Source organism: Gallus gallus, chromosome 1, assembly GCF_016699485.2.
Source record: "Gallus gallus isolate bGalGal1 chromosome 1, bGalGal1.mat.broiler.GRCg7b, whole genome shotgun sequence".
Taxonomy (NCBI): Eukaryota; Metazoa; Chordata; class Aves; order Galliformes; family Phasianidae; genus Gallus; species Gallus gallus.
In genome coordinates, this window is record NC_052532.1 from 108071149 (window position 1) to 108085336 (window position 14188).

General features: G+C 44.3%; 3 protein-coding genes across 7 annotated transcripts in view; all 3 read right to left on the reverse strand.

Moving 5' to 3' along the window:
- Positions 1–4427, reverse strand: part of BRWD1 (bromodomain and WD repeat domain containing 1) — a 51521-nt gene extending 47094 nt beyond the window's left edge. For all 4 annotated transcript variants that reach the window (XM_040698537.2, XM_040698533.2, XM_040698527.2 and 1 more), the window contains exons 1-5: positions 4337–4427; positions 4152–4210; positions 4031–4060; positions 3836–3895; positions 869–1019 (exon numbers count right to left, since the gene is read on the reverse strand). In XM_040698537.2, coding sequence (XP_040554471.1) covers positions 869–1019; positions 3836–3895; positions 4031–4060; positions 4152–4210; positions 4337–4394 — 358 coding nt within the window. In that variant the 5' untranslated portion in view covers positions 4395–4427. The remainder of the gene's footprint in view (positions 1–868; positions 1020–3835; positions 3896–4030; positions 4061–4151; positions 4211–4336) is intronic.
- A 144-nt stretch (positions 4428–4571) lies between these two features.
- On the reverse strand, positions 4572–7789 carry LOC124417521 (translation initiation factor IF-2-like). The gene has a single exon (XM_046905772.1). It carries the CDS (start codon positions 5139–5141, stop codon positions 4593–4595), a length of 549 nt encoding a protein of 182 aa, XP_046761728.1. The 5' UTR covers positions 5142–7789; the 3' UTR covers positions 4572–4592.
- Positions 7790–7813: 24 nt separating this feature from the next.
- On the reverse strand, positions 7814–14127 carry HMGN1 (high mobility group nucleosome binding domain 1). 2 transcript variants are annotated; one of them, NM_205106.3, is made up of 5 exons: positions 14021–14127; positions 13622–13687; positions 13491–13541; positions 10870–11001; positions 7814–8784 (listed from the first exon to the last, which is right to left on the reverse strand). In NM_205106.3, exons 1-5 carry the CDS (start codon positions 14033–14035, stop codon positions 8734–8736), a joined length of 315 nt encoding a protein of 104 aa, NP_990437.2. In that variant the 5' UTR covers positions 14036–14127; the 3' UTR covers positions 7814–8733. The 2 variants fall into 2 exon arrangements, with proteins under 2 accessions (NP_990437.2, XP_040512922.1); XM_040656988.2 differs by lacking the exon at positions 13491–13541.
- Between the last annotated feature and the right edge of the window lie 61 nt (positions 14128–14188).

A 14188-nucleotide genomic window follows, 5' to 3' on the forward strand; every position in this document is an offset into this window, starting at 1 on the left:
ACAAATGTACAATGTAATAATTTTGATGCTGTTTGCATTAACCAAGAAAACTGTCAAAATAAATGGTGTTACTGTCTCAGGTTTGCAGTGAATGCAGCACAACAGCTACCACAATCGAAAACCACATGGGCCGATCAATATACTATTCAGAATGTTGTGGATGTTGAAGAAGTAGTACTCGTCTCCTGACGGTTCATTTTATTGCAGTAACACTGAAAACAGGCAACATTCAGCAGCCTCGGCACTCAGAATAACAGTGATTGAAGGAACTGGGGCTGTTTAGTCTGGGGGTAAAGGAGGCTGAGGGGGAGCCCTTATTGCTCTCTTCCAATATCTGAAAGGTGCTTACAGCAGGAGCGGGGTTGGTCTATTCTCACTGGTGACAGGTGACAGGACGAGGGGAAATGGCCTTAAGTTGCACCGGGGAAGTTTAGGTTGGATATCAGGAAAATCTTCATTACAGGAAAGGTTGCTAAGCTCTGGAATAGGCTGCCCAGGGAGGTGGTTGAGTCACCATTCCTGAATGTGTTTAAAAACTGTTTGGATGTGGTGCTCAGGGACATGATTTAGCAGAGGGTTGTTAGAGTTACGGTAGTATGGTTAGGTTGCGGTTGGACTTGGTGATCTTCAAGGTCTTTTCCAATCTGAGCTACTCTGTGATTCTTGAGATGCAGCTTAACGCTTCTCCAACAATCAGCACACTGCTATGCTGTTAATACACAGCTTTTGTATTATGAATGACATTGCCTTGGTTCATTAAACACGGTACACTTGGTGAAAGCCCACTGCCTTCAAAATATTCCAGAAGCATTAAGCAGATACTTAGGAAAACCTATCACATCCATTTCAAATAACAAACAAACCATACCTTTTGCCGTACGTAACAAGGATTGCCTTCCCGCACCAAGTAAGGAATTCACTCTCGAAATGCTGGGTGGTATCTCCTTATCCAGTATTGGGCCAATACGCTTGCAAATTTGTAATAAATGGTCTGGAGCCACATGCTTGTTGGATAGCACCTGACAGAATATTACAGTTTTAAACACATAAATGGCACATCCTGAAAAGATGAATCTAAAAGTGTGAACATTTATAGAAATATTTGGTCTAATATGAGTGAATTCAAATTACACAGCAAAAAAACCAATCCTGTAGAGCTGTCACCTAGTGAATTCACAAGGGCTCTCCAAGAATGGCAGAACTGTAGTAAAAAATAAGTGTAAGTAAAATTGCCCAGTGCACATCACTATTTTAACCACAGAAAGCCCACAGTACTCACATCTATGGTATCTGTTTGTGCAGTACCCTACAATGGGTGTCTCCATCTAGCACACCCAATTATTTTTATTGATAAAAAGCAGGTCTTCAGAACACAAGTTCATGGGAAACTTTTGCTGTAATCAACCCTATGAATTTATGCAACTATGACTTCAGTTGCACATCACTTGTTAGGTGACTGCCATCTAATGTACAAATAGGTTCTTTGAACAACATCTACTACACAACACCAGACACCCTTAACTCCTTACACTAAGGGGATCAAAACAATCACTTGTCCATTCAGGAAGACCCCGTGCCATCTACGTCTAATATTCTAAAATATGCACACCTCCACAACCACTTAGATGTCTCAGTCAAGAATAACTGTGCGGTTCTATGGTTTGGGGCTTTCTTCTTCCCTAGGAGATGAGTGGAAAAAAAAACCCTAATCTAACAATGAAGTTAATCACATAGCACAGAAACTAAGTTTACAAGGACTTGAGTAAAACAAACCATTGGTATCATAAATTTACACTCCGGGAAGGTGTGAATCAGCAGGTATAAATGGGCCCGTGCCAACTTCACCTTCTGATCCGGCCACAAAAGAACCAGTCGGACCCAAAAGTTGTACTGCTGCTTCAGCAGTGAGGCCACTTCCAGCCAACACACCCAAGAAAAGCAAGCAGGCCCACAACAACAGAGGTATGCGGCCTCCTGCCCACAGCACTCAAAGCTCAGGCAGAACTAGCTCATGCTTATGATGCCGTTCCCTCAGCCCAGTGACTGAACTTCAGTGAGAGAAGTCTCAGTGCTGCTGATCTCATCACCAGAAGAGCGGGAATGAAATTACTGCACTCTGCCATGTAAGAGCTATTAAACAAAGTTGTCCAAACGTAAACTAAGTAATGAGAACAATATGGTTTAAGCAATAACCTAGCACGTTCTAATAATAAAAATCCAAGTAACGTACAAAGTTTTTGGGGTACAGGCTGTGCTCCTGGTAGAAGCAGAGCAGCTGGAAGTATCAGTAAAACAGATAACATTCCTACACAAAAGTATTTCAGCACATCAGCTCCAAAGACGCTTAAGTTTGATTATGAGAAATTACTTGGTAGTACAAAGATTACAAGGCAGCACTTTTTCACCCTTTCCTTCTTAATTCTGCCTCTTCATCTGGCACTGAGTAGTACCAGACAAGGTATTCAGGGCAGAAAATTCAGCATAACCAACGCCAGGTCTTATAAACCATTCTGCTTGCACACCACCATCAGGAAGCTTACATTCTAAATGCAGCCACTGATGGAAGCACACTGACCAAAGCAAGCACCTTTTTAAAAGTAGCTTCACTCATCTTTTGAAAGGAACAGTTAAACTGTTTCTCCAATTCAATGATGGATAGAAACAACTGCACCACAACTGCTATTTGTTTGCATCACTGCAGATTCAGTGAGACCAGCTGAACGAGAAGTTCCCAAAGCCCCTCAAAATCAGAAGACAGACTCTGAGTATTCTGAAATACTACTGCCCTGTACAGGCACTTCTTTTAAATTGGATAGGAAAAGAAAGAGAGGTGGCACACGTTGAAGAATTCATCTGACAACCTGATAGGCACACAGAAACCTGTGCTGAGGTAAGAGGAGTCCGTCCTTCTCCAAGCACCATCACTTTTTACCAGAAGAACTGAGCTCAAAGAAAAATAATAATGAAAACAAATGAAGACCTTTTAAACTCAGTGCTACTTTCACATGTGCTAAATTCAAGTCAGAGCTTGACAGCATTCCTGTTTAGCAAGACCTGGCCTTCTGGTGACTTAAATAATTCATTTAAGACCTCGTTTGCTCTCCCAATCACATTGACAACTGAAAGAAATGGAACACAGTTTACCATGTGAAGCAGCACTTAAATTAAGGAAGCGTTTTTTTATAAAGGGTCATTCCCTCTCTACACAGATACCACCATGAGACGTTCAGATGTGACACAGGAGGTACGAGGGGGTACAACCACAGCATACACAAACTCACAGGTAAGGGAGCTGCCCGTTAACCCCGCGTGCCCCAATTTTAGGGGGTGTCAATACAGCAGCGGCAGATTGCTTTAATCGAGTACGTGCCGCGGGGTGGTCACAGCTGTCTTTCTGCCGTTTAGAATAGCGCGTAGCCACAGAGAGCACTCACAAGAACCACAACCGCCGATTTCGGAGCGGCGATTTCATTTCCTAATCCGTTGCAGGGGAGCGACGAAGGAAGCCGACCAGAAAATAATTACCACCCAATCACAACGCGCCTAACAAGCTCGCTGGCGGAACTCCGCAATGAAAGCCGGCTGCTGGTTGGCTGCTGCCCGCACGCAGGCGGCGGCGTGCACCGCCGCACCGCGCCGGGCTCCACCTCTGCTATGTAAACAATATCCCAACGTACGGCACGGCCGGGGTACGGACCGCCGAGGGAACCCCCACGGAGCGAACCCCAACGGAGCGAAATTGGGGAGACGAAGAGCCGGGACTGATTTACAGGGAACGTGCCCGGCGCCAACGTTACCGTCCGAACCAAAAGTTTTTAAAAAGAGAAAGTCTCACCAGTTCTTCGTAACTTCTATAATGCTCATTGCCTTCCCAATCCAACCTTTTAGGAAGCAACTAAATCGAGAAAAAGAAAAAAAAAACAAAAAAATTGAAGGGGAAAAGGAAGGATTCTACCAGCACAAGGCGCGCTGAGGGGAGGTCCGGGCACCCCCCAGCGCTCAGGCGGGGCTGTAGGGGCGGCTCACGCACCTGGTGCTGCTCCAGCTCCTGCACCAGCACCTGCGGGGACACACAGCGCGGTCAGCGCGGCCGTTGGCGCGCACAGCCCCGGGCTCCCTCCCTCCCGCCCGCCCCCACCCCACGCACTCACCCGCAGCGTCCCGCGGCACGGCCCGGTGCTGAGAAAGCGGGCGATGAGGAAGTAGAGCTCTGCGGGAGAAACGGAGGGAGACAGACGGGAGTGAGCGAGGCGGGGGCCCGGGGGCGGCTGTAATCCATCGCCGCCCTCGAGAAGATGGCGGCAGGGAGCAGCGGCCCGCGGCCCGCCGCCGTTACCTGACTCAATGAGCGGCGGCGACGCGCCGGAGCCGAAGGAGGCCGAGGACTCGGCCATGGCGGCTGCCGCGCTCAGGGCTCGGCGGCGTCTGAGGCGGGCAGGGCCCGGCCCGGCATAGCCCTGTCAGCGCGCCCCTCCCCCGCGCCCCCCCGCGCTCTCTCTCTCTCTCTCGCGCTCTCTCTCTCGCGTCCGCGCGCGCCGCCCCCCGTCGGACGCCTCTCGCGCTCCTGCTCTCCCCTCCCCCTGCGCCGCCGCTCAGCGCAGCCTCAGCGCCGCCGCCGCCATCGCCGCCGTTCCAACTGCCACGGCGCCGGCGCCGCCGCCGCCACCTGCGCCGTGCGCGTTCCGAGAGGGCGGGGGGAAAAAGTAGTCCCCCGGATCCGGGAGTCCCGCGGGGAAAGCTCGGCGGGGAGAGGGAGGGGGGAGCGCGGAGCCGCGGTACAACGTGCAATGAGGGCGGCGGGGCGGCGAGAGGGCACCGGGGAGAGGGCCGGCGGAGGACAGAGATCCCGGGCGCGGAAGGATTACGCGAGGAGACGGGCGGTGACGGAACGAGTGTGGGCGGGGCCGCCTCGTGTGTCGGGCGGTGTCACGGGCAGAGTTGCTGCCGTCCGGGCCGCTTCGTTGAGGTGTGCCGGCAGCGCAGGCCCAACGTGATAAACAGGCGCTGTGCCTCCCGGACAGCCCCTTCGGCCACTCGTGGGAGTGCTGCCGCATGGACTGGCGTGGATCAGCCCCCTCCCAACCAGCGCACGGATCGCAGAGGTTGGAGAAGACCTTAATATCACCTAGTCCAACCACCATGAGCACTGCCCGTGTCCCTCAGTGCCCCATCCACACGGCTCTGGAACACCTCCAGGGATGGTGACTCCACCACCTCCCTGGGCAGCCTGTGCCACTGCCTCACCGCTCTGGCTGAAAATGATTTTTTTTTCTGAATATCCAATCTGAACTTCTCTGGTGCAACTTGGAAGCTATTCCCTCTCATCCTATGGCTGTTACATGAGAGAAGAGGCTGACCCCCACCTCACCACAAACTGCTCTCAGGTGGCTGCAGAGAGAAACGAGATCACCTGAGCCTCCTCCAGACTAAACAACCCCAGTTCCCTCAGCTGCTCCCCGTCAGACTTGTGCTCCAGACCTTCAAGAAGACCCTTCAAGCACATCTGTGTGATCAGACAACCTCACAGGAACGTGTTTTGAAAAGGATGGTTCTGCTTATGTGAATCACGCTATATGTAAATCTGAAGTTTAACAGTCACCCCAACCAAAGGTACCTCGTGTCGTAAAAGAAAACCATGAGACCCGCATAAAAATTCCACTCCTGTTCTCCACCTGCACAACTGGCATCTGGTGCTCATACACACCCTTCCTCATCGCCCTTGTAGCTGAAGTGTTGTGGGTTATTTCTTCTTTCCCCCCCTTTACTTCTTGTCATTTCAAGCTCTGTAGAGAAAAGCTATACTTTCATTGCCATAACCTTACTCTTTACAGGGTACAACTGCTGAGCTTGAAATTAGATTTCCTTAAGTGAACCGCTTATGATGACTACACAGTGCTTCGCTCTTTTTCTTCCTTTCTCTTAATGTGCCCCACCAGTGGTTATCTTTACAGGAAAAGCTAAGAGAACCCTTTCATGCCAGTATTCACATGATTCAGCTCTGATGAAACAAGCACTGACAGATGTGAAAGGCCTTCCTATCTATTGCAGAATGAGAAGTCATAGTTGAATCACCTCCACTTCCTCCAGAAGCACATTTCATTCTTTACTGCACCAACACCAGCTTGTACTGCTCAAAACAAATCTGGGGCTTCTGTACTCCTGACGCAATCACCTCCCTTTGTTTTTTTCAATGTGTGCATTTCTGACCTGTGAAAGATAAAGTGTTGCTGATTTATCCATAAGTCCCTTCACTTGCAGAATAAAATGAGGGATTGCTTTTTGTCTCCAAGAGTAAATCACATGGGAATTACTAAACAGTGTCTGTGCTAGAGATGAGGTGTTGAGGTCAACGGTGTCTCAACATTAGAGACTCAAAATGTGTGAGAAGCAGGCATTCAGTACAGGTATGAGGTTATTTTGGGATACTTACCAACTAGATTATTAGTCATTGAACTAATGTTTCTGATTTGCTAAAGACACACACAAAAAAAAGCAAACAGAGCACATAAGCAGCTGTGTCACCCTACTACAAAAATAAGCAGTCAAATAAGGTAAGTGGGGGAGGAAAGGTATTGAAAAAGTGACAAATTTAGTTCAAGGCTTTAAAAATATCACAGAATTTGAAGTCAAAGCCAGCTGCATTCTGCTCAGAACACAGCTGTGGTGGGACAGGACCAGAAGCACATGGCGAGCCAGTGTTGAAAGACATCCTCTAAGCTAAGGAAAACCTAAACATTTTTAAGTATGTAAGATAGAAAAAATGGTAAAATGCTGTATCATATGAAAGCATTTGAGGAAGTGCTTATATGAAAGCATTCTTTGTGAAAGTAAGTTAGACATGAAACTTTGATGTCTTCAGAAGAAACTATTAAGTTGATGATGGCACCAAAAGTGAAGAGGAAGCAGATGCTGTACTTGCAGGTGTTGTATATGAGCATGAACAAATTCTCATTCGAGAGGAAAAAGAAGAAACTTGCTTTTTGATCTTGACTCCTCCCAAGCCAAGGCTGACAGTTATCTGACTGGCATCAAACAGACTGATCAGATAAAGCTGTGTACATGCTGCAATATGGCAAAATAAAGCGTGGGGGGGGAATCAAGTGCACTCTGGGAGAACTGAAATGATGAAGTAGCAGGTCTCATTTTTTACTTTAAGTAACATATACTTAGTATGCTCCCTTCTCATGACAGGCTGTTAAATCTTAACAAAATTGATTTTTTTTCTTATAAAGAGAATCAGACCAGTTTTGTGCTACATGAATGAGCATGGTTATGTTTTACTTTTATTTGAATCCACGCTCTGTCAACTTGCAGATCTATATAGCAGGCGCAGCTGCTCACAGCATGCTACACTCACGTAGCAGCTCATCTGCACAGGAAAGTAAGTTTTCTTGTTCTTCCCTCAGAGCTCTCGGCCAAGTTCTTACACTCCTTATCTTCTGTGGGCTCCATGACATGAACTCAGCTGGCTGCTTGTGAAGTTCACAGCCTAAGCTCATGTTTCCTTCAACAAAGTTTTGTTGATTTTTAAAGCAGGATTTAATGTTCCAACACAACAGTTAACATTCGAGGATCGTTCTGCACGTTTTCCCTAAAGCAGTTATTTATGCACATAAATGCTGAACAGACCAAAATATCTGGTGCTTATAAAGTTGTGCTTTTTTTTTTCTTGAAGGCACCAGAAGCAGCAGTACACTACCAGCTCTTGATCTAGAAGTCCAGATAAGACTACAACTACAGTTTTCTACATGCTGCTCACTCCCTGCATTACTACCTGTAGGTAGCACGGTTTTTAACAACATAAAGAATACAGTTAAGAATCAAAGCCAGTGGGTATTTATTCATTGTTTTCCAACAGAAGCACAAGTTCAATGCCTGCACCCCCTTATACTGTGAGTTGTCATAGTCAATGCGAGAGCTCTAGAAACATTCTTTCTTAATCAAGATTTATTTGGCTTTTGTTTGGTGATCACAGACACTACAATTTTACAACTGTTCTTATTCACATAGTTTCTTTTTAATATAAAAACTATAGTTTTATTTTTTTCTAAGCCTATTTCAAATATCTTTTATTTGAACTTTGTAGACAAGCTCTCCTTTAAAACTAAATGTGAAGTACCAGCTGACATTCAGTCTATCAGTCAGAAACTTTTACCTATTCAGTACTTAAAGATAAATGTTTCCAGTCTTTGACGTGGCAGTTACAAAGTTGTTGGAAAATAAACCTACACCTACCAAAAATAACTTTGTCACAGATATACATTACTCGTCAAGAAATCCAACACTAGGGAGCAGTTCACGAGATAAGCAATTCTACTGATGGTACAACCACAGATAAATAACTAAAATGTTAAGATGTTCTCAACATATTACAAATTCCGATGTCTGTGTTGCGCTTCATTTAATAAGATAGAAAAACTATTCCTCCCAATCTGTGGAACGAGAAGCCACGTTAAGACTTCAAAAAGCCTCTCCGTTTTGTAACATCCCATTAATTTCCGGTTTCGTAGAAAACAGACAACCAGTACATGATTTTACCACTTAAAAAAATCATTTACACTTATCAAAATATGTAAAAAAAAATGGATCGAGTTGGGATTCTCTCCTTTTAAAAACGTGTTTTTTAGAACTACTAAAAAACTTGCATTTACAAAATAGTTGATAAAAATATTCCTCTGAATTATACAAGAAGAAAAGTATAAGGATCACCAATTAAACACTTGGTACCAGATGTTATTCAGACTTCACCTCTTCTTTCTCTACCGCTGCATCAGATGCTGGGGTCTGAAAAAGAAGAGGGGAAAAAAAACCCAAACACTTCAATGCACAAAGTGTCAAAGTAACGCAGACATTTAGTTCATGATACTTTTAACGCACACATTAGTCAACCTCATACACAGAACAACCATGACTTGCTTCTATATAGCATGCGTTGTAGTCTTAATAAATTGGAACTACGGTGCACTTATTTCTCTTGGGTAACGCTCTACTAAACTCTCGTTTTCTCAAGAGGGCTTCTATCAGCTCAGCTGCAGCAGTATGGATTCCAGAATGCTGATATAGTTACTACTCAATATACACTTAAAACACCTTTTTAAGTAAAAAAAAATGTTTCGATAATTACTGCCTTACTGAAATAAAAATAATCTAACAAGCTGACATCTTTGCATATATTGTGATTAAAAAAAGCATTATGGGTGTACGTTATGTATTTAAATGCAGCACTGTTCACATTTTCAAATCTCCCTATATTTTAAGGCAAGTAGTATTTAGGCACTCAGTACTGCATTAAATGTACATCATATTGGAAAAAATACTGAGTGTAGCACAACTACACTGTTTTTATATCAAGCCTCTATACCTTGTACCTCAACTTCAGGACAGGTTCATACAAACTTAACTGATTACAGCTGTGACTCCATCTGGACTGAAGAACTGTTTCCTCTTGCAATATAGTTTTAAAAGAGGAATTCAATATAAAAATTTAATTTCATTATCCTGAAGGTTTACAGCACCACCAGCAGAATATACTGTTTAATTATAGTAGTACCCAACCAGGAACCCTAACACCTGCCAACTGTCCTTACTGCCACCTAGGAGAAGCTTTTTGAAGTATGAAGTACAGTAGCCTCCCCCCACTCCTCCCCTCCCCTTCCCCCAAGGCATTATGCTCTTTTTAACATAAGAATTCACTGCCTTTTCATGAGATACTGAAGTATTATATTAATTCAGCAATTTTGACTGGTTTGACCAACCTGAGCACATGTTCCCAAAATCATCATCCATTCCTTAGATTTACATTTCCTTTAACTGGTATATTAAATAAACTACAGATGAAAAATATTGCCCAATTTAGCTTTCTCTGGTATTACCAAAATACCATGTACACAAATGGAAAAACCAAATTGTGCAATGCTAATACACTGATAGAGCCACACGTGAATTTAAGCCTACCAAAGAATTCATATTTATAGCATAACTTAGACACAAAAAGCACAAAGTTTACAAATAAATGTTACTCCAAAGTTGTCTTGCCCACTCAAGCATCACTCTATACCTTCCTTACCCAAGAAAACCACTATCTACCTAAAAGTCAAATACTCTTTTCCCCTAATTGAAGATACATTTGTACAACATAAAAAAAAATACACTACTTTTTAATTTAAAAAAAGGGGGCAGGAAAAATCAATCATATTTAGATTAACAAATCCTCTGATTATATCATCAAATTCAACTGATTAAGTGAAATGAGCAAGGCAGTCAATAATGCAGTAATTTGAGAGTGATTCTAAGCATGTTACTACACGAAAGCTGTATTTATCCAATTGTTAACAGCTGAACAAACGAGGCACTGCCTTCTCAACAGATCTTGTCCTAAATTAAGTGATGCCCACCTCCCAGAAAAAAAAAAGCAGGGTGAAGGATGCTTTTATTTAGATGGTCACAAAGTACAAAGAAACTTCAGCAATACAGTCATTTTAGCAGAGCATTACAACCAAGACTGATTTGGACCATTTCTCAACAACTATTACTTGTTCTTGTACTTCTTTTCCCCTCCTCCCTCTATGAGCCTCTCCCTTCTACCAGCAGGCAAAACAGCTCCTTGCTGAAGGATGTTATCCTGTATAGGGATTTGGGTAAGATTTTCACCGTTTTCTTTCATGTCAAGGACTGTTACCACATCACTGCAACTCTTCTGAGTGCAACCAGAATTTCCCTGGTTTATCTACTAATGTTTTGATAACCTACAGTTTTCTTTGCACAGAAACGGATTCTAGTTTAAGAACTATCTGCATTTATAACAGTTGTATATCTAAACCAGTTACAATAAGTTATCCAGCTGTTTTAGACCAAAGAATACAACTTTACCTCCTCACTTTTAGTTTCTCCATTTTCTGCAGGCAAGTTGTCCTTTATCTGCTCTTGGTTTGTCTCTTCAGTCTGTTTTCCTTTAGGCCCCTTTTTCCCCTTTGATTGAGCTTTCTTGTTCTCAGATTTATCCTACAATTAAATGAAGTAAATTCATATAACCTACAATGTAAATTTTGAAAGTACTTAAACAAAAACAAGATGGGCTTGCCAAACACCAAGAGCTACTATTAATGAGCTAATACATACATACTTCCCTGAACAACACATATCATAAATATGTTATGCTCACAGTATCTAGGAACACTCTATAGTACAGTAACTAAAAACACTGCTTAGAGTGGTGCAAACCCATCTGGAAAACCTATCAGAGACAAAAAAAAACAGTAGTAATTAATTCCAGTGGAGAGCTGGAACAATTTGTCATATGTGGTTTAATCTCTTGTGACAGGTTAAAAAAAATAACAAAAACTACAAAATCCATCAATGAAGTCACTCCACTTTGTAAATACCAAACACTTCAGCTTCATTTTTTCTTTGGTATTGACGGGTCAGAATTTCCGTAACTTATCCTAAATAAATGAACATTTGCAGGTATCATTTTCAGCACTCCTTTACAAATATCTCAGTCACATCTTCCACACCTGGCATCTCTGTTGTTAAGTGGGTTGGAGAAAAGTATTTGCTCCAGAGCTATTTTATTATAAAATTTACCTTATCTTCCCAGACATTCCACACAGCAACCAAGTACTACAAAGTCTGTCTGCCCTTCAGCTGATCTATATGCTTACAAAACACCTATGCTGATCTTAATTGATGTCAAAGTAGTTTTTAACACGATGCCTCAAAAATTAGCACTGATATTTACAGATACTAACAAAGGTTTTCAATAAATGACAAACTACAACACTTCTGGGCAGATACAGCCTGAGTAAGTGACAAGAATGTAATCTATACCTCTAAGCAGACAACTGCTATAATGGCCTACCTTAAGACGTATCTGATCTCATTAAAAATAGTGTGCATTCCATGTCTGTTTTTCAGTGTATATCTTAATTTACTGTCTCTGAACTAAAATTTACTGAGAAAAAAAAGTCATTTTTGTTTATTCTATGTATTGTAGAAATGTGCACTTCTGATTATTATGAGAAACCACCATGCTATCCATTCTTTGTTTTCACTCCAAGTGTTCATGTTCACAAATAAGAAACAACAACAAACAAAAACCAACCACCTCCACCACAAAGCATCATCAGGTTACTGAGCTACCTTACACAAGCAACTTTTTGACACACATTTAAATACGTTTCCTATTGTATACGAATGCACATGCAAATTATTATCTTCACAATAATACAATTCTGTCAAATTCTGCCATTACTAAGCAGAAGTTCTTAGTGTTTTACATCACTGTATGCAAACATGCAGTAAGGTATACGACATGTAGAGGGTGCAATGTGAAAAATAAACAAGTGAAAAATGCTGAAACGTCAGCTATGTTGTCACTGTCCACAAAACATTAGAAATGCTTTTCTCCTATGTTTAGAAAATATTTATTATTTTTAAACCTCCCGCCTCCTCCCCCCTACCACTGAGATAAGATAGAATATACCTGATGAAAGAAAAAAAAAATCACAAAAAAAAGTTAGTAGTCAGCATTACAAATCCAGATGAAAAGCAATTTCACAACAAGTAGCCTTGTGGTATTCTCAAAATATTAGTCAGTGAGATGCACCATGCAGACACTTGGGGGGGGGGGGGGGGGGGGAAGAGGATTGGAACTGAAATAAAATTAGAAAGCTTCCCAAAATTCTTAGGCTTAAAACTTAAAGAATGAGAGCACATTCATGTTCAAACCACTGGAACAAAGGTGTGTGTAGCACTGCTAAGGAATATTAAAGCAAAAAGTCAAAAGCTCTACAAAGCATCTTATCTTGCTGTCTTTGAAATGATCCTAAGCCATATGCTTGAGGAAAAAAAAGGAGACAAAGATGACTCAAATGCTTGTAACCACACAGGAACACAAGCACTGCATACACTGACATGCCACCAGATACACAAAATCCCATTTCTTTAAAAATAAATAAATAAATGCTTTACATCTCAGCTACTGAACTACACCAAAAACCTGAAATACGATGCCAAGCCACACTTAATCTGCACATGTACACACAGACACAAAGCTCTGACACATGGCTGGAAACGCGGATTCTTTTCAATGGCTTGGCTAAGAAATTCAAACAACGTCTTCCTCTCAAAAGCCACTGATGTGAAATTTTATCCCCTTCTGTTAGACAGCAAATTAATACAGTGCAATGTATGGTTGCTTTGATGCCCATGTAGTTATGACAGCCAGCACAACACCACCTAACGCCAGTGAAGCAGAACCCATGTTTCTATGCGAAGTTCTGAGTGCTTTACAAAGAGCCCCTCAGACAACGGCAGAACTCAACCCTGATGCTCCGCAAGGCTCTCCACGAGCATCTGGAACCCATCCTGCAGCACAGCCAGAGCTCCCACGATGAACAAGCTGTGTGACCAAATGCACTCAGACACTGAGCGCCGGTAACATGAGGTGGACAGCCCCAGCCGCCCACGCAGCCTCCCCCCCAGGCTCTCACCTTAGCCGCCAACGCCTTAGCTTTAGGCTCCGCTTTGTCAGGCACAGGTTTCTGAAGAAAAAGCAAAAGCAGAGCTCGGTTCAGCTACAGACACACCATCCCCCTCCCGCCCGGTGCCGGCCGGTACTCACGGCGGACAGCCGCGCCGATCTCCTCTTCGGTACCTCCTCAGCGGCCTCCGCGCCGCTGGCGGCCACCTACCAACACAAACGGCACGCGTCAGGCGGCGCATGCGCAGCGCGCAGAGGCGGGCCGGCTGAGAGCACGTGACGCGCCGCTCGGCCCGCCCCTTCTCTCCGCCGCCGCTTTCGGATCGCCAGCCTCGGCCGAGCGCCCGCCGCGCGCCGCCGAACCTTCCAGACGACGCCGCTGAAGAGAGCGGTGGTGCCCAGCGCTGGCTTTCTTCGGCGCGCTGCCCGCCGCCGAGTTCAGCCGGGCGGCGACAGCCGCTTCCCTCGTCCCCCTTTTTTTCCTCGTTCCCCCCCCCACGCTCAACGTTCCCCGCCTCCGCTGTTCCCCCCTCGCTTCACCTTTCTCTTCGGCATGGCGAAGCGCACGGTGGCTCCCGCCCGGCTGCTGCTGCGCTCTGAGTGCCTCACCGCCAGGCGCTGCGCAGGGAAACCGCCCCCCCCATCCCAGCAGCGCCAGCGGCGCCGCAACAGGATCCAGCCGGATTGGCGGGGGAGAGGCGGGGCAGG